At 40.1% G+C, this 27,980-nt stretch overlaps 1 protein-coding gene across 1 annotated transcript in view; it reads right to left on the reverse strand.

Moving 5' to 3' along the window:
* Positions 1-342: 342 nt before the first annotated feature.
* The window catches only part of BCHE (butyrylcholinesterase), a 30,621-nt gene continuing 2,983 nt past the window's right edge, over positions 343-27,980 (reverse strand). Inside the window, exons 2-4 of the mRNA XM_009877580.1 lie at positions 26,447-27,971; positions 7,338-7,504; positions 343-484 (exon numbers count right to left, since the gene is read on the reverse strand). Of these exons, the coding sequence (XP_009875882.1) occupies positions 357-484; positions 7,338-7,504; positions 26,447-27,966 (1,815 nt within the window). The 5' untranslated portion in view covers positions 27,967-27,971 and the 3' untranslated portion in view covers positions 343-356. The remainder of the gene's footprint in view (positions 485-7,337; positions 7,505-26,446; positions 27,972-27,980) is intronic.

The raw sequence follows: 27,980 nt of genomic DNA on the forward strand, positions 1-27,980 counted from the left end.
CTGTGAAACACTGCTATTTCTATTTTAAAAAATCAATTTTTCTGTAACAGATTACATTGTTTCTTTGAAGTGTGAATTTAAGCAGCCAGTGTTTATAATAATATGTACATCATTAATCTTCAGACTTTAATCTCTACAGTCCTATTTAACACAGTGAAGCTTCAAAGGGTACAGACGCCTTGTATTGTTTATTGAGATACGAGGTGAAATGTAAATGAAAGATCTGGGGAATCAACATTACATCCATAACATTTTTTTCAATCTGCATAACATATTTAATGATAGACGTGTTAGAAAGTTACCTGTATATTTGCCTGATTAACAGTAAAACGGACATACTGGAAAGGGTAAACATATTAATTAGGGCCAGCACATCTCTCCTTCTTGCTAGTGTAATCATTAAATTGATTTTTCCAGTCTGACATGTAATTGTTCCAGCGATGGAATCCTGCTTTCCACTCTCGTTCTGCTTCATCAATATTTCCTGTAAAACAAGAAATGGGTAACATTAATCTAAATTTAAATCTCTTTATATGCCAACTGAAAAATAATTTTGATTATCAATGTCATTTGCTCCAGATACATTATAGGATGGTCTGTTGCCTCTTTTCTTAAACCTGGAATGACCGAAAATTAAGCGATTAGCATTTTATCTTTACATCGGGAAGGAAGATTGCAAAGATATCATTCTTGCACACTGCACAGTTATAAATATATTTACAAATGGACTTGTTGCTTTTGGATAATTCTTCTGTCCATCAAATTTGTCATTTAAAAAAAAAAAATCTGAAAAATATTCCTTTGGTTCACTATGCTCTACAGTGAAACCTACGTGCCCCAAAGGCTACGATATGCAAACAGATACAGTGAAGTCACAGCTTTGTTCAAGGCAACAATGGCAGAGCTGTTCCTTTTAATGGGTTTCAAAGGGTGGTCAGGGTTTTACCCTACTGTGCAAAAAATCTGCAAATTTAAAGCATAAGGGGCACAGATTTGGAGAATACTAAGATGTTTGCTATGTTAACCTGAAACCAGCTTCCCTTTTCCTTTTCATCCCAGCCTAAAAAGCCTTTACCAACTGGTCCTGTGTCCCAAGGCAATATTTATTGCCAAATTTGTTGTAGGCAAAGGGTGAAGATGAGAAGAGTAATAAAAATCCATCATTTTACAAGGTTGCAGGGTATTTTATGGACAGGGATCTCTTCCTCGGGTCCCAAAAGGTCATTAACGCTGGGGAGAAACGCGATGACCTTGCGGGAACAGCCCAGACAGCAGAGAAAGGGAAGATAACAGACGGAGGCTCTATAGCGTACCGCGGCTGATTAGTTTGGATCAGTTTAAGAAAAAGTTTAGAAGCCATTTATGATCTCTGAATGCCTTTATTCATTCCGGACCTCATTATCTCGGTGTCCCATATTGCCGTAGCTTTGCTTCCAGAAAAAATTCGGTAGTTGTGTTTGTGAGATAATGGTTCGGGGGTTTCTTTATGCTCTTTTGACTTTATGTTCCTCTGCTGCAGTAGAGCATAGGCCTTTTTTCCTCCATAAATACACCCTTTCCCCCTTTTTTATGATCTGCCAGCACTGCAAGTTTAACTGGTTATGTGAAAATGAAATACTTTTGTGTTTTACACATCAGTAGAGAAAATACTCTGGGAAGAGAGTTAATAGATTCAGAGATTTAGTTTGGAGAAGCATCCAGTAATTTGGTTGCTTATCTGCAGTTGAGCTCAACAGCTCCAAACCTTTTTGGTCTGGAAATCCAGATGGCAATTTAATGAGACTTTGAAATGAGATTTACATTACTTCTTGGTTTCAGGGAGACCAGAAATAAAACCAAGATGCTTTTTCTTAGGGAGGTTCTGTGCTTCTGCTTGTAGTCAAAAGGGAAATTGTGAAGAACAAATACAGGAAGAAAAAAAAAAAGAAATTAACCACACTAATCTCAGTTCAAAGATATAAATGAGCTTGGCTGCATCAGAGATCAAAGAAAAGTTAATTTTAATTTTTTTTCTACAGCCTACAATTGTCTTTAACTCAAAGAGGATTTGTAGATGCTGACAACAATAAAACCACACTTTGATTACTAAGCTATGCAGATACGTCTCACGAAACTATGGGGAGAAGACCCGCACAACATTTTGCTTTCCTGACTTTAAGAACTTGCCTTTACACATCTCTTAATTTATAGATGTATTCAGAGCCTCTGGTAAAGCTAATTTTTTCACCTATGTCAAATAGATTAGTAATTTAGTATGTAAACTAGTACTAGTATTATTTGGAGAAAAATGCCTCAGTTGTACTTCTTGTCTTATTCTTGATTATGTGTATCCAGTTGTATTTATCTAGGCAAAGCCTCCAGTTAGGAATTAGAAAAAAAACCCCAACTGTTACTCAGGTTTAGAGGTGTTTGAGAGCCTCCAGTTAAGAATTAGAAAAAAAAACCCAACTGTTACTCAGGTTTAGAGGTGTTTGAAGTCTGCCTCAGAACTTTAGAAACTGGAATACTTCTACCACACACACATCTTCAGTTAAAAGTCGCTGTTCTCTAGTATAAATTGTGAGGGTTCTTAAGGATCACGGTGAAGAAGTTGAGTCAGCTAGAGAAAGCAGACAACAAAAAAATCAGAGTAGCCACCATTCTGAATCTAAAAGACAAAAGGGGGAAGGAAAACACTGAAATAAGAACTTGGATTCCCCTTTGTTTGCTTTTTTTTTCAGTGATAAGATCCAAATTGAAGTCACAAGTCATTGCATCCCATTATCACCAACATCATCAATCTCTTGGAAGCAACCACCCATGACTTAGATGAGCTGACAGCTAGAAGGCAAAAAAAAAATAATTAAAAATAGAGGATTCAGCTTGACCAATAATTACAGCTCAGAGCACCAGGTTCCTACAAGGCGCTGCAGCCGGCTAATAACACCGGGAGGTTATTTTGCTGTCAGCAGTCATTTAGGCAATCCCAAACTTCATAGTAATCCCAGTCAGCCTAATGCGAAGCCCAGCGAAGTTTACAAGGAGAAAAGGAGAGATTTCAGTGGGCAATAATTCACACCTCAGTGCTCAGAAAGGTCCCGGTTTAACAGGCCAAAAAAATGAAAGGTGGTGTGGCTTGGATTTTTGGCAGAGTGGATGCAGACAGCTGGCTTTTCTTTTCTTTCCACACAGGCATACAGCCCTTATTTCAGTGGCGTTACAGCAAAGTTAAATTGGTCTCCGCACCAGCGGTTGCTGAACTGCTAGATGTGCCAGTAAAGTGCTAATCTTAAATGTATTCCTGTGTATTACCATTAAGATCGGGACAAAGACCATGTAGCTGTTATGATGTAATGTAATTACAAAGGGATGACAAGTTAGAATTAATTTTCCTGTCCTCACCAGCTCATAAATGTAGGTACTTGCAAGCTTCTTGATTCATGAGTACGATAAATGCTACAAGTTTATCTATGTTGTAGATTCTCGTGGTAATAGTTTCTACACAAGTGTCCAGAAAGCAGAAAACAAATAGTATTTACACTTCAGCATCTCTATTCAGTGTTCTTTAATCCCCGACTCTGAATACCGATGCTTTTTAACCACAACACTATGCTTGTTTTCACATGTGTTTTTAAGGACTTCAGAGTTTTTTAAATTTAATTTTTTAATTTTCTTCTTCCGGAAGTCAATAGAGCAAGTGCTCCAGGAGATGAAATGTTGTCAGGGCTGTTATCTCTGCTGTGACCTGAGGTGCAGGTTACTGGAATGAGAAGGAAATCAGATTGCTATGTAGCTTATTGCCCGTCGGTGCACTGAGAGTCATCTTACTTTGTCTGGAGGTGCGGTCTTGGTGAGGTGACTTTTGACGAGTTCACTTTTCTGCATGCATGAGTGAACCTTCTAGCTCCGTGGAAATGAAAAACTAATTCTGATGGTGAATGTTCTCATCAGTCACAATTTTAATATTCTTACTACTGTGAGTATTTAGCGCTATAGAATCCAGATACTGTTTGGAGGATTGTAGCAAATACAATTAATTCTGTTATTCACTGGTCGAGACATTGAATATTTCTCTGCATCCACATTCAAAAATCTTTTTTTGCGTTGTTTTAAAATATGATATATTTATATTACCTACTTTGATATTTGATTTCTCTTGATTACCTACTTTGATGTTTGATTTCTCTTGATTACCTACTTTTATGTTTAATAGAGAGATGATATTCAATGCAGTAATATAAAATAAAACAGAAAAATATGTATTATATGTATTAGGCAAACTAAAATAATAATGGAACAAGAAATGGAAAGCTTGGCTGCCTGCAGCTTTCTCTAATCAAGAGGAAATGGGCATATCTAAATAGTTCGGACTCTAGATGCATTAAAGATTGTGTTAAGGAGGTAAAGTCTAACATAGATGCTTTTATAATTAACATGATTGCTCTAAAAGCTACTTCAGAGTCACTTACTCTTTACTGGCCCTCTGGTGTGTTTCTTTTAGCAGCAGCCATCAGAAAAAGTTCTGGTGATTGTCCCCGTGCTCACGCCCTCGAATATTGAAATATTGACCACTGACCGCTCCCAGCTGGCCCCAGGCTGGGTGGGAACTGGGGGTGTTCTCGGGTTCCAGTCTGCCTACAAGTGGGGTCTAGCTGGAATCGAGAGCCCACACGAGGCCCGGCTAGGTCCAGCTTACCTGGCTGTTGATTATTATCAGGACACAAAACTACGTTTGGATTCATAGCTTGAATTTTACTTTTATATATTGATAGTGAAGGAGACAATATGAGAAATAGGAGGAAAGAAAATAGGAGAAATCTTCCCGCAACCATACAGACTTCTGCTTAATATTTTTTTGGTATTAGTTTTCTCCATCTCTGACCATGACTTTTTTCTTTTTTTTTCTTTTTCTTTGGGAATGTAACAGATCTTGGAAAACAGAAAATACCTAACCAGAAATATGGCAGGGCCTAAATATTTTCATCTCTCCTATGTATTTAACTGCTTCAAAGAATCTGTCTTACCCAGCCTGTCATGGGAACAGGCTTGCTCAGATGCTGAGCACATTTGGAGCCGACTGTTACATGGCGAGAAGAGCTCAGGAGGGCAGCAAGGCTCGTGCTGGAGTGGTCAGTAACTAAACAAGTGATTTGTCACCAAGCCCATCCATGTCAAATTCTGACCACTTGGCACAAGGAGAAATCCCCTGGAAATTTCGTAGAAATACGTCGGTTTGATTGTCCTCTTTGGGTTTGCACTGACGTAATTCCACTTTGTCTCTCTGAACTCTACTTGAACTGTAACTTGCAATAATGATGACACAAAATTTCCTTGTGTCTTGATCTCTGTCATCTTACATCATGTTAGAGCAACCTTCATTTTCGAAAAGTACCTCAATGGAAGAAGTAATACACAAGATAGACCCTCAGAAAAGGAGGAAATACTTGTATTTATGGCATGCACCATCCTTTGGGCATAAAAAGAGATAGGAAGGGAGAATAATATTTCAGTGAAGAGAATTATTACAATTGAAATTATTATATCGTGTCTGTAAGCAGAATCTTAAAGGTTTCTGTGTTGGAATTGTATGAGATTGTATAGGGAGCATAAATATAAACACGTAGCGTTTCTGTTACAGTATTTCGAGGACCCTTAGATGTAGATCCATGACAAAGCAGTGCTACTTCTTAGCAATGTTCTTGTCTCTTTTGTATATTAGGATCCAGGCACGATGATTCTTTCTTGGTTTTTGGCTGGTTTTGTTTTTGTTTTTGTTTTTGTTTTTTTGCTAAGAACATGCTCAGGAATGTCTTTTAATTACACTGTGTAAATTTAAGTTGTAAATCACTGAACCTGGCAAAGTGATGTATTTGTGCCTCCTGGCAGATCCAGAGCATTGCTTCGTCATTGCTCACACCACGGGGCCATGCAAAGCAACTCTCTTGTCCTGCCAGGATGGGTTGAGCTCTGGCTGGTGACGTGATCCCTTCTGCTCTGTCACAGAGCGTCTGGTTATGCACAGCCCGTCTGTAAAATGCACATTACTCAATAAGGGTTCACAGCCAGGTGAAGGAAATATGTAAAATAGTTCAGTTCTCCTGGCTCAGCATAAAAGGCTTGTCTGAATTTGAGAAACCTCCCTATAATCCATCGATAATTTGGTATACTGCGTGATTTAAAAAAAAAATAAAATAGCAGAGTATGCTTTATAAATTATTCATTTTACCTACTGATTTTACTTGTCTTGGTGTAATTGAAAAACATCTATTGAATCAAGAAGGGATAAAAGTTGAGCCATAATACAGTTATAGGCTTGGATAAAGAAGGAATAAATTATTTCAGGAAGAATCATCTGTGCACTGCGGAAGTTTACATATTTTTAAGACTAACATTCAAACTGAGTCTTGCAGAAAGCTTGTAAATGACTAATTAACATTTAAAAAATGTATCTTATTTCTCAAGTAAGACCTCCCCTCCCCAGTCAAACTGCAGAATGCAGTTCCAGAGCTGCAAAATCACTCCATAAAACCAATTCCTTTCATAGTCCAGAAGAATAGAGGCTTGGTCTTTGTGGTGGGCTTTGCAAAACCAGTGGTGTCGGGCTTCTAAAGGCAATCTGAGTTCTTTGTGCTTAACTGATCTTAAAGTTTCAGACAGTCCATTATACTTTTCTAGGTAGTGAAATCTTGTGAATTTACTGTATACACGGTCAGGCACAAACCAGTTCTATTTTTCAGAGGCAAATCCTGAAGTCTCTGGGTTGTCATCAATGCTTAACACTCTAGAAATAAAACACAAGGCTCCTCATGTGAGACGTGGAACAGAATCCCCTCCTGGCAGCAGCAACCCACTTAATATCCCTCTGTGGATTAGTTGCATAATAATATAATCCCATAAATAATAGATCATATAATCCCAATATAACACCCCACAATGTCCCTTAGATGCATAAAGTTTATACAGAACATCTCAAACCCCCAGAAATCCCAGTACAAGCTCCCCCTTTCACAGCGGCTTCCTCACTCTTCCCAGGAACCCAGAGCCAAGACCCTCACCCAGGGTAGTCAAGAGCAGAGATTTGGAGCACCTTGAATGGCTCATGTTGTGGTTGCATCTGCTCCTGGGCCTTGGCTGGTCTCCAGGTTTTCTCCTAGTACACACCAGGGTGCTACAGGGTGGGGAGCCCATGGCCAGAATCTTGCAGCCCATCGCAAGATAAACCCTCACCTCAGCACGGACAGTTTTGTCCAGCATCAGAACATCTCATGGAAATTCAGTTACAAATAGGAATGTAAAAATTTAAACACAAGCAGCACCGAGCGGTCCTTATATAAAAGTATCTGTAGAAGCATTTTTACCTGTCATTTCCAGGACTTTGGGGAAAAAAGTATTCCAGAAGCGACACTGCTGAGCACGTAATTTTGTCAGTATCTCCGAAGTCTCGGTATTTAATGTCAAATATTTTTGTCCAGTACTAGTGAAGACTGGCCATCTTGTTCCATTAGTCAAAGTACCATTTGGGGTTCTAAATGAGAAAAGAAATATTGCATTTAGAATGAGAGATTACCTCAGCACATCAATAAAGCATTATTTGTTTTTTATTTAACAGTTATTTCAGTTTAAGTATGTTAGTTTGGAATTGCTGAAGTATGCTTTTGTGTTTAATAGGGGAAAAAAGAACGATAGATTTGATTTAACTTTGTCTGAAGAAAATCATATTCCCCTTTTGGGGTCTTCTGGATTCATCTAAGGGAAAAAAGTTAATAGCCATACACAAACTGCACTTGTTGAATTTGGAGATTCTAAGAGAAGCTGTAAATTTTTATGGGTGACTTAAGAACAAAGCAACCAGTTTGGCAGGTCAAGTGGTTTGTGGTTTTGTTTAATGGTGTTGATCCCTTCAGACAGACAGATTGGACTAAATAGCTCAGATCAAAACGCAAGTAAAGGTGCAAACAATGTCTAAACCTTGAACGACAGACAAACCAATTATTCCTTCTTAAGAAGGAACTTTTCCTCCCTGAAGTGTGCTGAGCTCCACCAGCAGATTGCCCAACAGCAGCCACCTCAAATCTTTGGGAAATGAGGAAGCAGAGCGCTCGGCTCTTTGGAAAACAAGCTCTGCATGTTAAAGGATCATGGCTGTTAGCATTAAAAACAGTTGTGATAAATATTTATAAGGCAACAGAATTCATAAGGCTCTAGGAATGGGCATGTGGTTTTTCACCTCCAAAAAAGACAATATGCAGTACCTATTTGACTCGAATAAAAACTAATTGGTTCAAATGTGTAGAAGAACAACAAAACAGGGAGCAAATGAGATAGAATATGATTTTCAGAAAAAGAAGTAGATTAAGGCTTTAAATAGTCACAAATCACCATCACCTCAGACGAGGTTAATACAAGTTGAATCTCCTATTGCAGTGCAAGCAGAAGGACTCGTTTGCTTTTCTAGAAGCTGATACTAAGGAATCCGGGGTTTAATGCAGAACAACTGTGTTTGGTGATTGTTGGTGGGATAAATTACGAACGCTATTAACTAATTTGGTTCTCTCTACTTTGCTTTTCAGCAGGGTTCTTCCCAGAAGGCAGTGGTCAGAGAGGAGCCTGTGGTGTGTGGAGCCCACTCAAGTTGTTCTTCCCAAGCATGGAAACAGGGTACCCACATGGGTGGGAGCAGACAGAGCGCAAGATTCAGCTGCTGAAGTAACACCGGTGTCTCTTCACTCCTTCAGAATGAAACAAGTTTTCAGCCTATGTTTTAGTACTCGCTACTTACAGAAAGGATGTTGGAGTAAGAGATTCAGCATGTCATTTCCTGAATTGCTCACTTCTTTACTAATTTTTCTTCGCTAATTCAGCTCTGATTAACCTATGGCACTCTTTTTAACTGCACATTTACTTGTGGCTCATGAGAATGATGACTTAAGCGGAGCTGACTTGCACTTCAGCTCAAGATCAGAACGCTAATGGTGCTGTCAGTATTCATTTACCAGCTTTTATGCTATGAAATAAATCATGACATTCCACATAATTTACAGGTGGGGGGGATTACACAATGGCTACAGATGTATTTTACTCAAAATGATTGAAAGAACTGTCAGATGAACACAGCATTTTGAAATACATGATCCTGCCGTTGAAAACACTCTCTCTGCGTTTCTAGGAAGCTTATTGTTCAGAGAAATGTCCAGTAATTTCTTTCTTAGCTCCGTTATTGAAAATTTCCCAAGTTAAAAAGTAGCTCCTGGTTACAGCAAAACGGAGAGATCACGGGAGTATAATTTTTAAATGATAAGAACAGGTTATGAACACAACCTTGTTGTTCTATCACAATTACTGTTTATTCCTCTCTGCTAATTTGCTAATAACTTCATGATGACAATTGCAGCCCCCAGAATAAGCTGTAAAATTCCCTGTTCTTTGCACCAAACTCAAAGCTGTAGAAAGTTAAAAGCATTGTGAGAATGTTTACTGAACAGAAAAGAATCCGATACTCTGCACAACCTTATCTCTTTCCACCTATGTTTGGATGGACGATCTTTGCTGCTAGATTATAGGAACTTGCTTCTAGTGAAATAAAGCTCAGAATTTCCATGGAAACTTCCATCCTATCAGCTTTGTCAATTCCTCACACTCCTGCACTTTCATCTTCTGGTACTACTCGATCATTTCTTCTTCAGTAGATTCAGTTTTGCCCACCTCAGTGCTGTCAGTGAGGCCTGAAGCTGTGTCCTGAAAGGGCTGAGGCCACGCAGCTTCAGGACAGACCTCGGTCTTGTGCATCGACCTTGTCAAACCCTCGTCACCTTTCTTAGACCTCTGTCTGTATCTATAAGCTCTAGGCAGGGAAGGTATTCATTTTGCTTGGAGAAAATGTGAGCTGCTTCCCTGAGTATTTTTAAAAGAAGCTAGCTCCTTTTCTACGCACTTTTTAACGTTTGCAGGAGCAAGTCTTAGGGCAATTAAGAAATACAATTATTTGAATTGCTCCCAGAGGAGAAATGCAAGAAAAAAAAAAAAACAACACTAAAAAAACCCAAGCCAAACTACCTGTGTTTAAACTTTGGTGTAAACAGAACTTATTTCATTATTTCAGCTATTTTTTTTTTCTTTGCATATGCCCTGAAGCTATAGGTTGGACTGTGTCTACTCTGCTAGTAGTGCAGCAGCTCATTTACAGTTAATTATTTTGTTAAGATATGTCTTTAAGGCAGCCAAACTTATTTCCTCATTAACTTGAAAAACAGAAGAGTATCTGTGGGCTCAATCTCCAGTAAAGCTGCTATCATGCTTTACCTTTTTACGTGTACGTGCTCTCATTGAGCCTTATTTAATCTACTGCTCAGCAGAAGTTGCTTGGTGTTACTCACTGTTAGCAAGATCAGGTTCTTCCCCCTTTGGGTATTGTATTTCCTAACTGTCAATAACATTGAATTCTTGAGACTCACTCATAACAAGTGCACTAGATTTGACATAGGAATGAAGACGGGTTTAGAGGAGCTTATTCACTGACCGCTTCTGGATGTTTAATGTTCAACAAGTGTAGAAAGAGTTTAGTACAGATGGAAAATGCAACAACCTGAACACAGCTCTGTTAGTCATAGTAACCATACATACGTTACCGTTCTCATTGATATGATCCCTATAGCCTGGAATACAATACTAGTTCATGGATATTTGTCAATTTTCACATAGCATTACTTCTACAGCTGGTTTATCAGACACATACACAACAAACGCAATTCATCTTCCAACTTTTTTTTTTTTTTCTGGTAAGCATTCATGATATAAAGTACCTGTAAAATATGCACTTTATTTCTGTGGGTGAGCTCTGAACACATACCACTTTGCTGTGATATCACAATTTAACAGGCAGGTTCTTTTGTACTGTTTAAGTTATATTTTGATATAGTCCACAAAGAAAATTTTTTTCTGATAAATCTCCTGAGAACAGCTTTAGGCATCATTTACTTTCTCAATGAGTGTTGTGAACTAAACCGTACCACATGCCCACTTAGGTTGTCCCAAGCTCTCACTGCATTCCTATTCAGCTGCTCTGTTTGCAAATGGATCAGGTTAACATGTTGTGTGTTTCTCTGGAGGAAAAGAAAACCGAACTCCACGTCATTTTAGCTGTCTAACACAGATAAATTATACCAGCCCAAGCTCACCAAGAGATCCACAGGCTGGAATGCAATTTTACCTCCAGTCCCTGGTAGCCCCTTCCTCTAGACAGACAAATATTTGTTCTGCCTGGCTGAAGCTGTTCATAGAGATGCTGCTTCCCTGAGAGGAAGCCCACACTAATTTCACCTCAGCGCTGGGTTATTGCTCTTAATTGTCTCTTCTGTTGCTGCTGGCTTCCCTCCGACCTGCTCACAGGAGAGCTCAGCAAGCTCCTTTGCCTTCGGTTCACCCTCCTGAGGACCTCCCGGCTGTCCCCGTCGCAGGGGGCTCTGCCTCCCCCCTCACCCTCACCGGCCACCCGCGTTCTGTGAGGTGATTTCTTGCTCTGTGCTCAGCAGGCCAGCCTTCTGCCAGTGGGCACCTCGTTAGCTGGACGGGCTGCCCACTGAGATTAATGAAAAGTTCTAGGCTAAGGCGGCTGCACCCTCTGCTTCCCCCCGTGCAGTAAGAACTGAAGTCAAATGGACAACCTGATCCTCCTCGGTGTGACTTCATTGACTTCACCCTGGCTCTAACAGCTGATGCTCATTTTCAATCTGCCTCCTCCTTTTCTTCTAAACAGCTGGTTTAAAAAGAGGAGAGAGAGTGTGAATCATTTTTATTAGCTTTTATGATTCCTTGTAGCTGTTGGGCAGCGTGGCAATTAGCTGTTTTGCATGGGCTGGCATTTTACCAAGAAACAGGGAGGGGAAACAGCCTTAGAGCGAACACAACAGCAACAATAACTCTATCTCTTGCATGTTTTCTACAGTTGCATTATAAAGCCTTTAAGAATTATGGAAATAGTCAACTTGGCAACAAATAAGAAGCACAGTGCAAGTGTCCCACCTTGGGGGTAGCTCTGGGAATGAGGGATGGTTCTGGACACATCTGTGCTGTGATCAAGACGTGCACCTGTGGGAGCTGGTCCAGAGGAGAACTCAAAAATGGTCAGAGGGCTGGAGTGCCTCTCCTATAAGGAAAGGCTGAGAGAGTTGGGGTTCTCCAGTCTGGAGAAGAGAAGGCTTTGGCTAAACAAAATTGCGGCCTTTCAGTACTTAAAAAGGACCTTGAAGAAAAATGGGGACAATCTTTTTAGCAGGGCCTGTTGCAATAGACCAAGGAGCAATGGTTTTAAACTAAAAGATGGTAGTTTTAGACTAGATATAAGGAAGGAATTTTTTACAATGTGGGTGGTGAAACAGTGGGACAGGTGGTGGAAGCCCCATCCCTGGAAACATTTCAGGTCAGGTTGGACTTGGTTCTGAGCAACCTGTTATGGTTAAAGATGTCCCTGCTCACTGCAGGAGTTTGAACTAGATGGCCTTCAGAGGTCCCTTCTATCCCAAAACATTCTGTGATTCAAGAGGAGCTGCCAGAGGTCAGACAGTTTTATCTGAGGTGGCTTCAGAGCAGGCACGGTCTGGCTACCAACGGCACTCTGTGGCTTCCAAACCTGCAAACACTTGTGCAGCAGCCCGGCACAGGTATAAAACCTGATAGGACTGAACATAATTAATAATGTCTTTGTGCTTGTCAAAATACGTAACTAATTGCTTTTTCTGTAGCATTTTGGTTGTGTTGCCTCCTGATATGTTTTCTGCCAAGTGAAAAGGAGTAAGATAGTGCAGGGTGGAGAAATTCAAAGTTCAGGAAAAATGAACAGAAGCATGAGAAGATGTCAGCTGGGCTATAGTATCAGTGGTTGATCTCAGTGGGTTATGGGTTAAAAGCAGAGTTATGTGGTTTAAAACAGCGGCATAGGTGCCAAATTGACAACTGGAATCACACGTTAAGGTGCCACTGTGCCACAGTGAACACGCCTACTTGGTTTAATGAAGCTACAGGTAGATTAAAAAATGATAGGATGGTAAAGGCTCTTGGCGTGTGATGGGTCCCCATCAAAGTTCTGACGTCCAACTCTTTGCTCCTTCGAGGAACGAGTTGTGCCAGCCTTTTGTGCTTCTTTCTGCAGCGTGGCCAAAGCCTGAGTCCCTCCTGCTGATGCCTCGGTCAAGAAATGATCCCGTTGGCTTCAGAGGAGTCACAATGGGGATATCGTATGTTTTGGGGAAATGCCACAAGATTTGTATCTTAAAAATTTATCAGTTTTACAACTGCTTTATTAGCGATTGTGTTGCACAGAACATCTCCACTAATCAAGATACCCAATCAAAATACCTTGTGTAATCCAAATGCAGGAGATGTGGGGGGGTTTCCCCTCCAGCCTGGAAGAAAACGTTTTTATTTTCCCTTTTTTTACTTTGGACAGAAGATCACTCCTAATTAGCAGGAGAGCTGACGAGGAGCACCAGGCAGCCAGTGGGGTCTCAGCTGTTGGAGCACCGCTCGCAGCAGAGGGGCAGGAAACATTTGCAGCCTCAGTCAGGCAAACATCCCCAGATGTCCTGCATAATTTCTAAAGGCCACAATGCAGGATATTTATACCTACATCCATTTTCTCGTTGCAACACAACTGCCAGGTTAAGAGCAATTTTAGGCGGTGGCGTGGTCCCCAGGGGGATGATGGAGTAGTGACAGTGCCTGTTTGTCTAAGGTTTTTGCTCGGATGGTTCAACTGGGAACTTAACAGATAGTTTCCAGCCCTGTCTTATTAAAAAGAAGGGCACATTTTATGGTTAAGTACTGGTTGAATCTTCTCAAACCCTCAAACAATTTGGCTTAATGTCAGTTTCTTCATACCAGGCTATTAGTTTCAGATGACTCACTGTTAAGTAGACACCAGAGAGGGCTGTGAGGTTGAAGTCTCAAAGTCCTTAACCTGAGGAACAGTCCTAGATATTGGAACAAAGGAAATGGACCTGCTCTGGAAACTTCCCTTACAAAGGTTAGCAAGGGAAAAGATGAATTAAAACCTGGAAAAAAATCATTAACTGTAAAAAAACCATCCCCAGAAGCTCTAATTATTGTGTAAGATTTGTGTTTGGAGTTGTATACATCTGAAAGGCTCTCACTGCGTAAGTATGTGGATTGTCTGTCATGCAATATCACCATTAATTGGGATCACATATGTATGATTCAGTGTAATGAATGCAGTCTTAGATTTCTGAAATTCAGAGTTAACCAGAACATTTTCACAAGTCAGGTAATTATCTACCACCCGCTAAAATGATTCGATGGGCTCTCTGGACAAAATCTTTACATTGTGCCAAAATATTTCCCTTTAAATTGTATGGTTGGAGGCTTTTATTATTAGAAAGTGCAAAAGCAAAGATGACGGAAGTGCTTTTCTGTCCGTTATTCAAAGTTTATGAATTGACCCGGGTAGAATAACAGAGCAAGGGCAAGTGTCACCCGTAAATAAGCGAATTGGAAAGCTGACGTGCTATCACTTCACAAATACATATATTTTTGATGTCACTACTACTACCAGTTGGTGCTCTTTATACATGATACCGTATAACAAGTTATTTTACTGCTTTTTATTTGAGACAGCTCTTCAGCGTGTTCCTTAGTATCAGCTAGCCACCAACCACCCTATCTTTTGAACCAATAAACCCTCTGCACAAATGCACTGCCACACGTAATATTTTATTTTCAAATATTCTCTTAGGGTCTTTGTCCTCTTAGGCTATCTAATCTATCAGCTGAAAAGGGGGAGCGGTGCCATTTCTAATAACCAGGCTTTAAAAACTACCGTACTGAAAGGTGACAACTCAGACAGGGGGATTGGCAGCCTGTGAGGTATTGGGGGACTGGAAAACATCCACGACCATCTGGTACCTGCACTAAGCTTCCTTCCAGCCCCGTGGCATCAGCATTCTCAAGGTATCAAGCCTGTGCTCCCGTGGCACAATAAAGAACTGGGGAATGTAGGAAAAAATTGGTTGTGTTTAACACTGTTGCATTTGTTAGAATTTAGGTCATGCAAGAAAATAGCAACTGGTCTGTAGCAATTAAACTTTTCTTGTTCACTGTGATGCAAAAATCATTGGTCCTGTTTTTGCAAGGTTTGAGCTGTGCTCAGATTCCCCCTGTAATGAACGAAAGAATTCATGCGATTAGGTACTACGATTTTGAGGTAGGTTGCAGCTTTGAAGCCTTCAAATTACTTCTCTTAAGCAGCTGTTTATGGGAAGTTCATTCTATTCTGTTGTGCTCAGTTCTCATGGATAACACATGAGTTCATAATCTAGCGACTATAAAGTGCCCCTGAGCCACAAGCGAAAGGAAACTGCTTTGCAAGTTATATTGTAGGTAAATATTATTTCTTCTGCTGATCCTTGAAGAAACCTGTAGGATCCAGCTGGCTTACTTTAACTGACAGAAATTGGAGAAGAACCTTTGCAGCCAGGCTTTCTTACACCTTCACAGGCTAAATAAAGCTCAGGATATTCCTTCCAGATTCCCACTTGGTGACAGCAGTTGGTTGTTTAAATGTCTTAAAGTATCACGGTATGTACTATCGCAACTGATACTCGTTTCAGGAAATGAAGCAACAAGCTGCTGCTTCTTTTTTGGTCCTACTGCATGTTGCTCAAAACAGCCTCATAAAGCACCCATCAAGTTGAAACGATTCTTCCTTGTGCGTGTCTTGGTGCTCATTTGTGAATTCCTGCTACGTATAAGGGATTAACAAGCTGGATCTTAAGGTATTGGCTATAAATAATACAGTATTTGAGAAACTTAGATCCAGGATGTTCTGCCTGAGCATTCTGGCCGTGCTTGCAATGTGTTCAGGAGGTCACCGCCTCAAATCCCAGCTCCTGGATTGGAGCCTGCTCTGCTATTAGGAGTAATAACAAGCTGGGTGAGCCAAGCCAGAGCCCACAAGCCCTGCAGCTCCTGGCTGTGTATTTCTAACCTCCTGGGCCCACCCTGGCGCTCCTGCGTGTGGGTCTCCCCTGGGAAAACGTTCCAGCAAAGCTCGGTGCTGTTTCAGGACTGCCTGCCCCGAACTCTCCTGCCTCTATACCGTGTGATGGGTGTATCATGCGACGTCTGGAGGAGCAGTGCCACTGGTCCGAGAGTCACTAGCACTACTAACCTGGAGGTGAGTTAGATTGTCCTTTCCCGAGCAACTGGTAAAGTCAAACACGAACAGACCTTTCTCCAGATTTAGCTCCAACTGATAACGAGGATCCATATTGATTTAAACGAAGACAATATTGCACCAACATTGCCTGGGTCCCTCTGAGTAAGAGTCGTCAGACCTGTGTCTCCTGTCTTTCCAGCAAGTCTCTACTACAGTCCTAAAGCCCTGACAGTCAGAGATCCCTCGGTATCTCAGACGGTACATCCCAAACACGTGCATGTTCTGCACAATTTTGAAGAGGGTGTAAAGAAGAGATTGAGACCGTGCTGAATCTTGCAGCTTTCTCATCACAGGGCGTTATTTCTGGCCAACAAAAAGAAAGCAAACTCTGAAACTGGAAAGAGCCTGCAATGCTGGAGGGTGCCATAGTGAGAAGATTGTCAAGAGGAAAAAAACAAAAGCAACAACCCAAAATTAGGAAATAATCTTCAACCTAATGGTATGATTTCAAGAAGATGAACAGATTTGATGTTAAATTCAGTTCAGGGAATGGATGAAATTTTGACAGTAATGTGGGAGACAATACTAAATCACCAAAAATATGTTTTATCCTGTCTTCTTTTAAGAATACTTAGTGACTGTCATAACATACGTAGAACATATAGTTGTAGTCATTTGCACATTTAGACTGTGTTATGATAGAGCAATAAAGAATTATCAGAAGTACTTTATTCTTTCTGCTTAACATGCCTTGCATCTGATGCGTTATTTTGTGTGCTGTTTGAAGACCAGTCCAGCTCTTTCTGAGGTGAATCAACTTGCTAGTTAAGAGCTGATCCAAATCCAAACAAATGGAACCGATTGATTGACTTCAAAAAGCTTTGGATCAGGTCCCAGCTGGAGAAATACCTGTAGCTGTTTTTACAAAAGAAGCTTCTCTCCTCCTGGATGGAGTTCACAATGATGATTTTATACCTTCTCTAGGACTCTAGGTTCTGATGTGAATAGTCACAGTTCATATTTGTGTCACTTTTGAATAGACATGAGACAGGCAACACTATCGCTTAGGCCCTCTTTATTCCAAGGGAACATTTGTGTCTTTTTTTTTTTTAATGTTCCTATACAGTATTTTGTAAGATCCTTATGCCCTTTCATATGGTATCAATTTTAGCTTTCAAGGACCACTTTTCAAAGTTGTTATTTTTTTTCCGCTCTTGGCTGCAGCAAGAAATCAAATGAAACTATAGTTTTTAGTCTTACTTGTAGAGGTTGAAGAGGGCTATTTGGAAATGGAAGAAGGTGCTGAACCCTACCAAGACCTTGAAGAAGGAAATAACTTCCACAGAAGTTAAGTAAAAGAATAACTAGAGAGGAAAGCAGAAGGCACTTGCCCTTTTACTCGTCCTCTGAAACTGTCTTATCTCTTCTACAACCTCACTTCTACTTCTCATGACCTGGAAAAGCATAAAGTGACATAGGGATAAACCTAAAGAGAATGTGTAAAGGGAGAGAAAAATGTTTTTTATTGCCATGAAACTATTAATACTAAATTCCCAGTGGCTTTGGTTACTTTTGTCAGCCCAACTGCTTGTGAAAAAGAGCGAATACTGGGCTCATATGTATGTGTTGGCTGTTTCCATCTCTTGCTTTCCCTCCCATTAACAGAGTTCATCTCAGACACTCAGAAATTGTTATATAAATGGGTCTGATGCTTTCCTTATCTCTAGAGACCAAATTTTCAATACAGACTTGTGTACTAGAGACAGTACTATAATATAATATCTGAGATTTGTTTTCAGTTGTAATTGACCTCATGATTTCTTTTCAAGATGGATGCTCCACATAGCCCTGTACCAAATAAAATCATCGAGATTCATTGTGTCCTGATGGGCTTCATCATGGTAGCATTTTTGATATTTTCCACTACTGCCATTGTTTTATTTCTGTGAATGGTAGGAAAAGCATGAGTCACAAACTTCAGCTACCGTGTAATCTAGGCCAGATTGAGCACTCCTATAAATTAAACCATTAGGTAGCTTTCAGTAGCATTGTGTATGTGATTGTGCTTCATCTGCAACAGAACCAGTGATACTTCATGATGGAAAATGTAAATAAGAACCTATAGTCTTCGTAACTCCCCCCAAAATACATTTAAAAATTTTTTTTAAAAAAGAAAAGTTATTTTCTTATCTCCGTTACAAATTCATCGTTGGTTTGATTTACAAGTGGAGGTTACATGCAGACTACTTCATCACTAGGAAAAAACCAACTGTTAAACCTCTAAGCATATGGAGTTGTACAGAAAATTCACTTGGAAACTACTCTTTGAGAACGCTGTGGTGAACAACATTCATGAAAGGCAGGTACTTAAGACTTCATTAGTTAAAATATTTGAACAGCAGCTCCAGTAGAAAAAGGATCTCTCTGGTGTGAATTTGAGACAACACTCTTTAGGGTTTGTATTGTATGAAATGAGGATGTTGTCTTATGTTCCCTCAAGGTAAGGTAGAGAACACAGATGGCAGCCAGAGATGTCTGGGAAAGCACATGACAGCAGCTTTTCATTTTACGTCTGCGCTAGCATATAATTGTGTAACATCGCTAACTGTGAGCATGAAATGCCTAATTTCTGCTTGGGTAGCTTCTAGGGTTCTGGGGACAGAATCTCACAAATCCTGTGACTAAATTGCTAACTGCATTTACCCACAACGGCCTTCTCTTGCAGCTGATTGAAAAAAAATTAAACACCATATTGAGCTACCTTCAAAAATTTGGTGTTAGGTAACCTCTGCTGCTCCTCATTTCCTCTTTTCTCCCCTTTGGCACTTCCCTGAAACAAGCCAATCTCTTGCGTTGGGAAGTAAATTAAAATGTGTGCTGAAAGGTTTCCATTCTTCATGTGAAATTTCTCAGTAGGACTTCAGATCAGTGTTCCAGAACCACCTGGAAAAATGGGGTTTGCAGACCTTTTAGACTTCAATTTCTGTCTCTCGATGATGAAACAAGGACTAAGCTGCAGAAAAGCAGCACGCCAGAAGACTGCCCCTAAAAAGAGGATTAACTGTGTGCGAACACTAATTACTAGAATTTCACGGTGACTTCTTCAACCATATGTTTGCATGCCTGCAAAAGTTATGATGTAGGGACAGTAATCCCTAATCCTAGATTATCTCTGAAGTGTGTTGCTCTTATATGTGAACCTGTTCCCCATCACTCATAATAAGTTCATGCATGCATTTCCTTCATTTCACTACTCACAAACCCTTTCAGCCCTCAGAACGATTAGCAAGCTTCTCAGATGTCTGATTCTCTTATCTTTCAATTGTATTTCTTCTTTGTTGATATTTTTCTGGGCATAATAACAGGTGGTTTTGATCCCACAGCATTTGGCAATAAAATCAGAGCTCACCCTTTTCTATAAAGCCTTGCAGGTGTTAAATTCAAGGCAAGCCTTTTGCATTATAGTTCTAACTTTTATGTCTCACTGAATTACCCCTACAACTTTTGGACATTTCCTTAAGAGATGTTCTCATTTCATGTTTGAAAATAATAATTTGACTCATCTGTTATAGAGAGCAAAATCTCTTTGGACAGAATTACATTTGCTGCACATATGGGAAGTAACAATATGTCTTGTAATTTTGCAATATTTGTAATAATATTAAGCCAATCTAAATGATTTGTATCCCAAACCTATTTTCAAAAGATGACTGAATCAAACACTCCTGATTTCAATGCTGAAATTCAGTGACAGCTTGTCAGCTTGCAAGCCAGAAAGAGAGATGACTGCCAAATGTGCTTCTCTAGTTACTGTTGTTGGATTTTTTTTTTTCCATGATGCACTATTTCCAAATAGATTGCTAAAAAGATGTTTCCGTTACTGCTTCTGAATATAACAATATGTATGGACCCTGGAAGGATGATGAGTCACTTTTCAGAACCAGAAAGTGAAGGTGAAAAAATAAGAGTTAAGTTTCCTAAAATTAGAGGGTTTTTTTTTGTTCGTAACTATGATTTCCACATTTTTTTTCATGGCTCAGAGAAGATTCCAGGGAATTCCATGCGAGGCTGCATGGGCCCTTTTGGGCCAAGTTTTTAACTTTGCTTTTCCCTAACGTGGGAAAACTTTCCATGTATCTTTTTGTATTTTTTGGCTGAGTGGTGCGTAAAACTTCCCAGTTTCTGAAGTATTAGTAAATTAAAAGCGGTTAGATTTTTTAATTTTCTTTTTTCCACCCAGTATATTCACTCCCTTCCATGCATAGTGTATATAGGTCCCCAGTTCAGTCTGCTATCTGGACTCTATATGAGGCTGTTGGTTTTATTCTCACTGATCTGAAACGACTTTCTATAAACATGTTGTGATAAGTTGGTAACAAAAGCACTGAAATTTATTATATGTCTACCAGTGGAACATCAGGGAAAGGCAATAATAACCAGGCAAAGTGCTTCAGAGCTTTAGTGGGACAATCAAAGCCTCACAAATTCCCCTAAAACATAGGAGGAAATATTTCAAAGACTTCACTTTATAGAAAAAGCTGCAAAGATTTGTTTCAGCAGTTGTAAAACTGGCAGCAAGACAAGTTTTGCCAGTTTCCTTTTATCTGAAACATTTCTCACAAAGCCTTAAAAATATTATCTTTGTGTGCTCCACTACATTCTTGTTTGAGTTTTCATCTCATCTGATTTGTCTGTCTCCTTGTCACTTTACGTCACTCATGTCTAAAGAACACAGTTACCAAATCTAATGAATAAAGTAACGCAAAAGGCATAACCTAGCAACCGCTGATTTGGGATGCCATATATTTTTTTCATGATAAATAAAACTTCCCTTACTAGAGTTAGTGGAGCGTTCTGCTGCTTATGATTGATAGTACCCGTTAGTGTCGCTTGCTTGCTCTCAGAAGCTTTCTGAAGAGACTAGCAAAAATGCAACAGAGAAATGAATTTTAAAAATGTTTAACAAGAGAAATTTCCATTCTTCCACCATAGATGTCACTTAAAATAAAGCGTGCCAGGAAGCGTTCAGGAGAAGGCCACTGCAGACTAACGTATCGTTGCTAAAATGAACTTTACATATTCACAAACATCATCATACTGGGCCTGATCCACCTCCTTCCCTACAATATCACACTTCTTGCTGAATGCAATTCGGCCACATCTCTTTGCCTGCCTAATTTTGATGGTGTCTAGCATTTTATCAAATGATTTGAAGGTAAACGATTGATAATCGACTGCCAGTGTTCTTAAATACAAGGATTAGCTGAGGAGACTCTAGGTCAGGGTAAATGGAGGAATTTTAAATCAAAATGTAAATCAAGAACATTGATTTCAGAATCTATTCTTGCCTATAGCCCAGATATTTTATTAAATTCCATTTGTTCAGACAGCACCAATAATAACTGTCTTTCTTCCCTCACTGGTAGAACAGAGATTTTTTTGAGGATGTGATGAAAATGTTGTTCTTTCAAGGCTCAAATACATGCAAGAAAATGTTTTATGAAAATGTGCTGATAGCACTAGGAATGGCTGGGATACTTGGTGAACCTTACTTAATACCAAAAGTTCAGTTACTAAAAATTGTTGTGATAATGAAATAACAGACGTATTTGAGTGAGGGAAAAGGAATTGCCACACCTGGAAGCTTTTGTCTTCAAGTCCCAGGAATTTATTGGCAGTTTAGTAATAGTTACTTTTCCCTGCACCTTCATGGACATCAGCATCCACCTCAGGACTGACTTCACACTATTCAGCCAGGACATTCCTCCTTATGTGCTTTCTCCCTCAGTACATGGAATCCAATTTTAAAGTGAAAAAATCCTTTCTTCAAGCTACTCCATGTTTACTGCTCGATCAGTCAGACCCATGAGGTGATTTGCTTTTCTTTTCCATTCTTCTCAGACTCTGTGTTATGAAGTAGCATTATTTTTATGGGCAGATGCTGCAGACAGTGATGAGCAGCCTGTCCCTACGTGCAATAACAGAGGTAGTTACGGTATCCGTAGTTCCCAGGGGTTCCCAAGCTGCAGAATCCTGCTCTATATAATGAATCTGCAGGGAATCTTGTGACTGAAAAGCAATGGCTTATTGTCAAAGATGACTATTTCAGCAAGTTCTTCACAGCTGTTATAGACCGTGTAAATATATGGCAGATTCCTAAAAATGACACTGACTCCCTTGGGTGCTGAGGAGAGATATTGGTGTGTAACGCCAGCATCCAACATCGAGCCCCCCGGGTGAAATGTCTGTTCCCTTCTACTGCTGAATCATCTGCATTCCCCATTCCCCATTCATAGGCAAAAATCAAAAAACTTTCTCCCCGTTATTTTTCCAGCAAAACTGGACAGCTATCACTGATACTTATTTTTAACAAGGATGTGAAATAGGAAGTGCCTAGAGAGCAGGAAAATTGCAGCAGCTGTTGATGGGAGTGGTGGTCGAGTGAAAACTCTTGGGCTGGCTGATGGTCTCTCTCTGTTTACTGAGAAATGTAGAAATCAAGAATTTGGCATACAGTGTTGTGTGTGAACTCCTTTGAAGGAGTCACGGCTCGTTTTCTCCCCAGCATCTTCTCTTTTGTTCTTACATGACATCAGGTATTTCTAAGAAACCGAAGACACTCCTAACAGGCTTTTGAACCTTTGGCTTTTCTTATGACCATTTTTTATTCCTAGTGCTCATGTGAGAGTGAAAACTAGAGATGAGTAAGGTGAAAGTCTGGGCTTGAGGACCCCTCGTGATAACCGTGGAGCCACAGGCCGTGGTGCCAGTAGTGACACGGAGCACGAAGCTCAGTGTGTCATGAGTGGAGTCACCTTGGTCCCTCCCAGCCAGAAAGTAGAAGGAGAAAACTGTTTTCTTTCAGCTTCTGTTGACTCTACCTTATTTCCTTTCCTCTGCAGGCTGCCCTTCCCTCCCTTGGGCTTTTGTACTTCTGCACATTAGAATATTAGGTCAAACGCCCTCACTAAAAATTTGTGCTTACAAAAATATTTCTGATTTTCATCTTCTTGCTTGATTTTCTCCTCATCTGCTGGAGACATCAATGGTTATTTTCCCCTCAGATGTTTGCCTTTTGATCATGATGGAGTTTACTGTAAACATTGTCTCAAATGGGGCTTCCCCAGTTCTTTGTAAATGTTTACTGTGTGCTCAACAGTGCCAGGAAAACAAGGATCAGCTATTACTTTTGGAATTATTAAGGATTTTTTTTTATTTCCCCACTCATTGTACACTATCAATAACGTGTTACAGAGCCTAAGGAGTCTGTGCTCTGGACGATGTGGAAAGTGTCACATAATAGGTTAATACTGATTGGATCTTTTGCAGTTTCATAAATTGCATAGTTGTATTGTTTACCCTAATAGTGATGTTTTGGTACTTGCAGTGGAAGCAGAAGGAGGGGTTATTTGCTGTTTGCTGTGGAAACCGTTTGAAATTCAATCTGTAGGCTAACCTAATCATAATGCAAATGATAATCAGACTAGATGATGGGAGTCTTCTATAAATTTAAACCTGGGTGTACCTTATGTTGTCTAATTTTAGCTGGCTACAGTGACAGTGTACTCTATTTTGCACAGCAGGTTATCGAGATCTGTGTACATATATATAAATTAGATGCATATATACATTAAAAAGATAAATGTACGTATATATAATCTGGGAGAAACCAGTAGTTCACAGTAATGTAAATATTGTTCTGCAAAATCTAATATCGACCTGACTTGCTCTTTTCTAACAAAAAAGTCATTCTGTTTAGATCTGCTCTCTCTGGTATAAGATCCTGGCTGCAGCTCCTGTAGCGCAATAAGGGGCCTTCACTGAGTTTGCTCTCTGCTGAGGGCCTAATGACACCAGCTTCAAAGCAATGTTGGCATTGCATGTCTTCCTGAAGCATTACCTGACCTCATTGTGCAGACTTCATCTTGGGAATCTATCAGATGTGGTTTTGGCATTGATAAATCAACCGCACAGCTCAATTCCAGACCATACACCCCTGCTGAATTTCTATCTCTGCGCAACGCGTCTTTCACACCAGATTCATCTGGAGTGGTGTCACCAGGCTCCAAGTAAAAAGGGAAGCAGGAAGAGCCTATAGATTAAATTTTAGATTAAATTTTATAAGAATAAAACCTGTATGATTAAAACATTATGCGTTTGGTGAGTGTAGCTACCTATATGGTCATTTTCTGAGTTTTAATATGCTCTTCACTTACAGTAATACAAGTAGTACAGGCTCCAACCTATAAAGGGGATGGAACGTGTTAATATAAATAATATTCCTACATATCGAGGCAAACAATCACACCTATTGATATGGAAATCTGTTAGAAAAATGATGCAAGTGAAAATTAGCTGTTAATTCACTCGAATCAAGTGCCCCGTCCCTGGAAGTGTCCAAGGCCAGGTTGGACAGGGCTTGGAGCAAGCTGGTCTGGTGGGAGGTGTCCCTGCTCATGGCAGGGAGGTGGAACAAGATGATCTCTAAGGTCCCTTCCAACCCAAACCTTTCTGTGATTCTAGATAAGGTGAAGGGACCATGCAGGGCTTGGGTTTGGTGCCAGCCACCAAGTGTCACGTCTTCCAGAGCTAAAGCAGAGCCACTGCAGAAGGAGATGGGACAGATCCCAGCGCCACCGCTCCATGGCGGGCGTGCACAGCGGCACGGCCAAAGCAACCGGTGCTCGCCTTGGCTCAGTCAACGGGGGAATATCAGGTTGAACTAGAGGGGATGGATGACAGCTGTGATTAGGACTCTTTGGTGATGAAGGTATTTAATTCCAACATGGGAAGTTCCAACAAGGTGTTGATGAATCACAGCTTTGGAGACGATACGTATTTATTATTTAAGGACTTGAAAAAAAAAAAGCCTTATAGTGAAAGCCTTGAGAGTGCATCCTGGTTTGTGTAATGACAAAAAAAAAAGAGATTAAAGGTTATTTGAGTAGAGCCTAGAACTATTTCTATGTGCAACACAAATCGTAGTGCAAAGCTTGGAAATAGTCAAACAAAATACGGTGTCTGGAAAATAGAGACATAGAATAAGGAAAACACAAAACTTCTTTTTATAACTATAACAATTTTAAGTGTGATTAAGTTTTAGAACAACCTAACAAAATTTGTTCTGGATTTTTCATCACGGTATTTTGTGTTATGTTTTGTCCACCACATCTTTTGTGTTACATACAAGGTTTTATGGACTAAAAGAGCACAGTGGTCTCCTCTGATTTCTAATCTATTAAGAAAATTAATTGGACTTTGTTGATTTTAGCCTTCACAAATCTCCATATCCTTCACAAATCTAAGGAAAAATCCACCATGGAAGTAAAATTAATGGAGGATTTTAAACTTTAAGTTAATTAAATGTTTTTAAAATATGTTGTATGTTCTCACTGGTACAGATTTTTATATATATGATTTTCTCAGGAGAGAGCATAAACCAAGCTTCTGAGAAGACAAGATACTTCCACATCCCATCAGGCCTGCAGCCTTGAGACTAATTGTACACGACTAGTAGTGGCTGTTTTTCTTACCGCAAGGAAATGTTTTCATTTCAAACTGAATATTGCATTGAGAGTCCCACAACCCTGCTGAGTGGAGCCGGGGCTGTCTCACTTCTCTTGGCCACCAGCTAAGTAGACTGAATGAGGGGTTGTTTTTAATCCATTTCAAACATCCAGATGAAATATGCTTATGTGCTTCTTATATAGGCTGGGACATATTTCACTTAAAGATGAGTCTAATGGAAATAGCAGGTGATTTTTCATCAGCTTCGGTGAAACCCAGGATTATACTTACAGTACACCTGGGAAGATCGGCTTTCTTGAAAGAACATCCTGCAATTTCAATCACTTCATCATATGAACATAATATACTTCCATATTATACACCTGCGTGTTCTGAGCAAATTACACCTTAAAGGAAACTGGGCTTTCTGCTCCTACTTCTACTGCTGGAAATATTGAAATATAGAAATATTTTCTTTCTAAACTTGAAAGCATTACCTTCCTTTCTAACAACTCCTGCCATGGCAAAAAAAACCCCCACTTTTGTATTTGCTCTTATGGGAGGATACACATTGTTTTCTTAAGATTATCTAAACAATGAGCTACACATCAGTAGCTTATTTTACTAAGGCAGTGTCTGTATCAGAACCGAAATAGAAATTCTGGATAGCTGAACAGTTAATCCTTCCTCATGATTTTCACCTGGCTTCAAATCACCATCAAAACCCTCAGGGTTTTTCCACCTGTGAAACAACAAGCGTCTGACCAGACAAACAAACTTCTGCAGTAAACTTACCCAGTTTTCGCAAAAGTTGCCCAGTATCTCATCATGGACCGGCTTAAGATTTCTTCAGCCTTGGTGTAATTCACTCTCCTCTCTAGGGGCAATCCGAACACAAACTCGATCTCATAACCATGCATTACTCCCATCCACTCTGGCCAAGGGAGCTTTGAGGATCGGTGTTCAAAGAAATAAAAGAACGCGTTGTGTCCTAGTTGTGCAAATTTTTTGGTGAATTCTATTGCAGGACATATTATATTGTAGTCACCGATAACGTCATTCATGGCATCACGGTAGTGTTCTGGCTTTTGCTCATTTTCCCCGTCTGTGTACTGAAAAATGATCGATTCTATTGCAAGTTGGCTTGCTTCTGGGAAGGACACAGTTAAAGCTGTTTCAAATTCTTTTTTATTGATCAAGCTATCGTTATCCTTGCTGAAGCCAGGGATTCCGTATACTAGAACTACTGATCCTTCATCTTTATTAACACCCACTAAGATCTGTGTTTGTTTGAAAAGTCCTTTCTCAATCAGCGTTTCTGGCATGTCTGAGAGAAAATCACCATCCACAGTTGGACAAAAATGTATGTGTAAAGGACTTTCGTGCTTTACAACAAAAATTTCATTGTCCAGTATATCCTTTGGGTCCTTGGCTTGGAGGCAGTGAATTAGCCCGGTCTCATTGCTGGTGGGACACTGGAGTTGTTTAGCTAAAGCCACTGTTCTGTTTCTGGCTTCAGATGCTGTTATTGCAGCCCAAGGGGCATTTGCAGATCCACTTTGCATGATGGCTCTTGTGAATAAAGGATGGCTTTTAGGAGAAAGGATATGGTAGCTGACAGAAGCCGAGCCAGCACTCTCTCCAAATATAGTCACACTCTTTGGATTGCCTCCAAACGCTGCTATGTTCTCCTGGACCCACTGAAGTGCCAATCTTTGGTCAAACAGACCTGCGTTTCCAGGAGCTTCCTGGTTTCCTGGCAAAGCCAAAAATCCTAATGCCCCAGTCCTGTAGTTCATGGAAACTACAATGACTCTTTCTACCCTGGCCAGAAACTTGCCATCATAGACCGGTAGGGAAGTCGACCCAGACTCAAAGCCACCACCATATATCCACACCATGACAGTTGCATTCTTGGGTTTGGGAGAAGGAATCCATACGTTAAGATATAAGCAGTCTTCACTCAGGTTAGTTTTTGGATTCCACATCTCTACTCCAGGAAAATCTGGGTAGGTTGTGTCTATTAGTTGGTAACAGGAGTTTGCATGTTTTGTGGCATCCCAAACATCTGTCCACTTCTCACGGGGCTCTGGTTTCTGAAATCTCAGTCTACCAAGGGGTGGCTGTGCATAAGGTATTCCAAGGAAGGCTGTCACAGTTCCCCCCAGCACCTGCAGGTTTGTCCCTCTGACTCTGCCTTTCTTGGTTGTAATGATGTTATTATCTTCAGGCATTGCCTTCCTGGGGAACATATACAGGAGAAGAAGACACATAAGGAATCTGGTAAAGGGACTTGTACCAGTTGTCCAAATCATGATGCCTGAAACAC

Source organism: Apaloderma vittatum, unplaced genomic scaffold, assembly GCF_000703405.1.
Source record: "Apaloderma vittatum isolate BGI_N311 unplaced genomic scaffold, ASM70340v1 scaffold5901, whole genome shotgun sequence".
NCBI lineage: Eukaryota > Metazoa > Chordata > Aves > Trogoniformes > Trogonidae > Apaloderma > Apaloderma vittatum.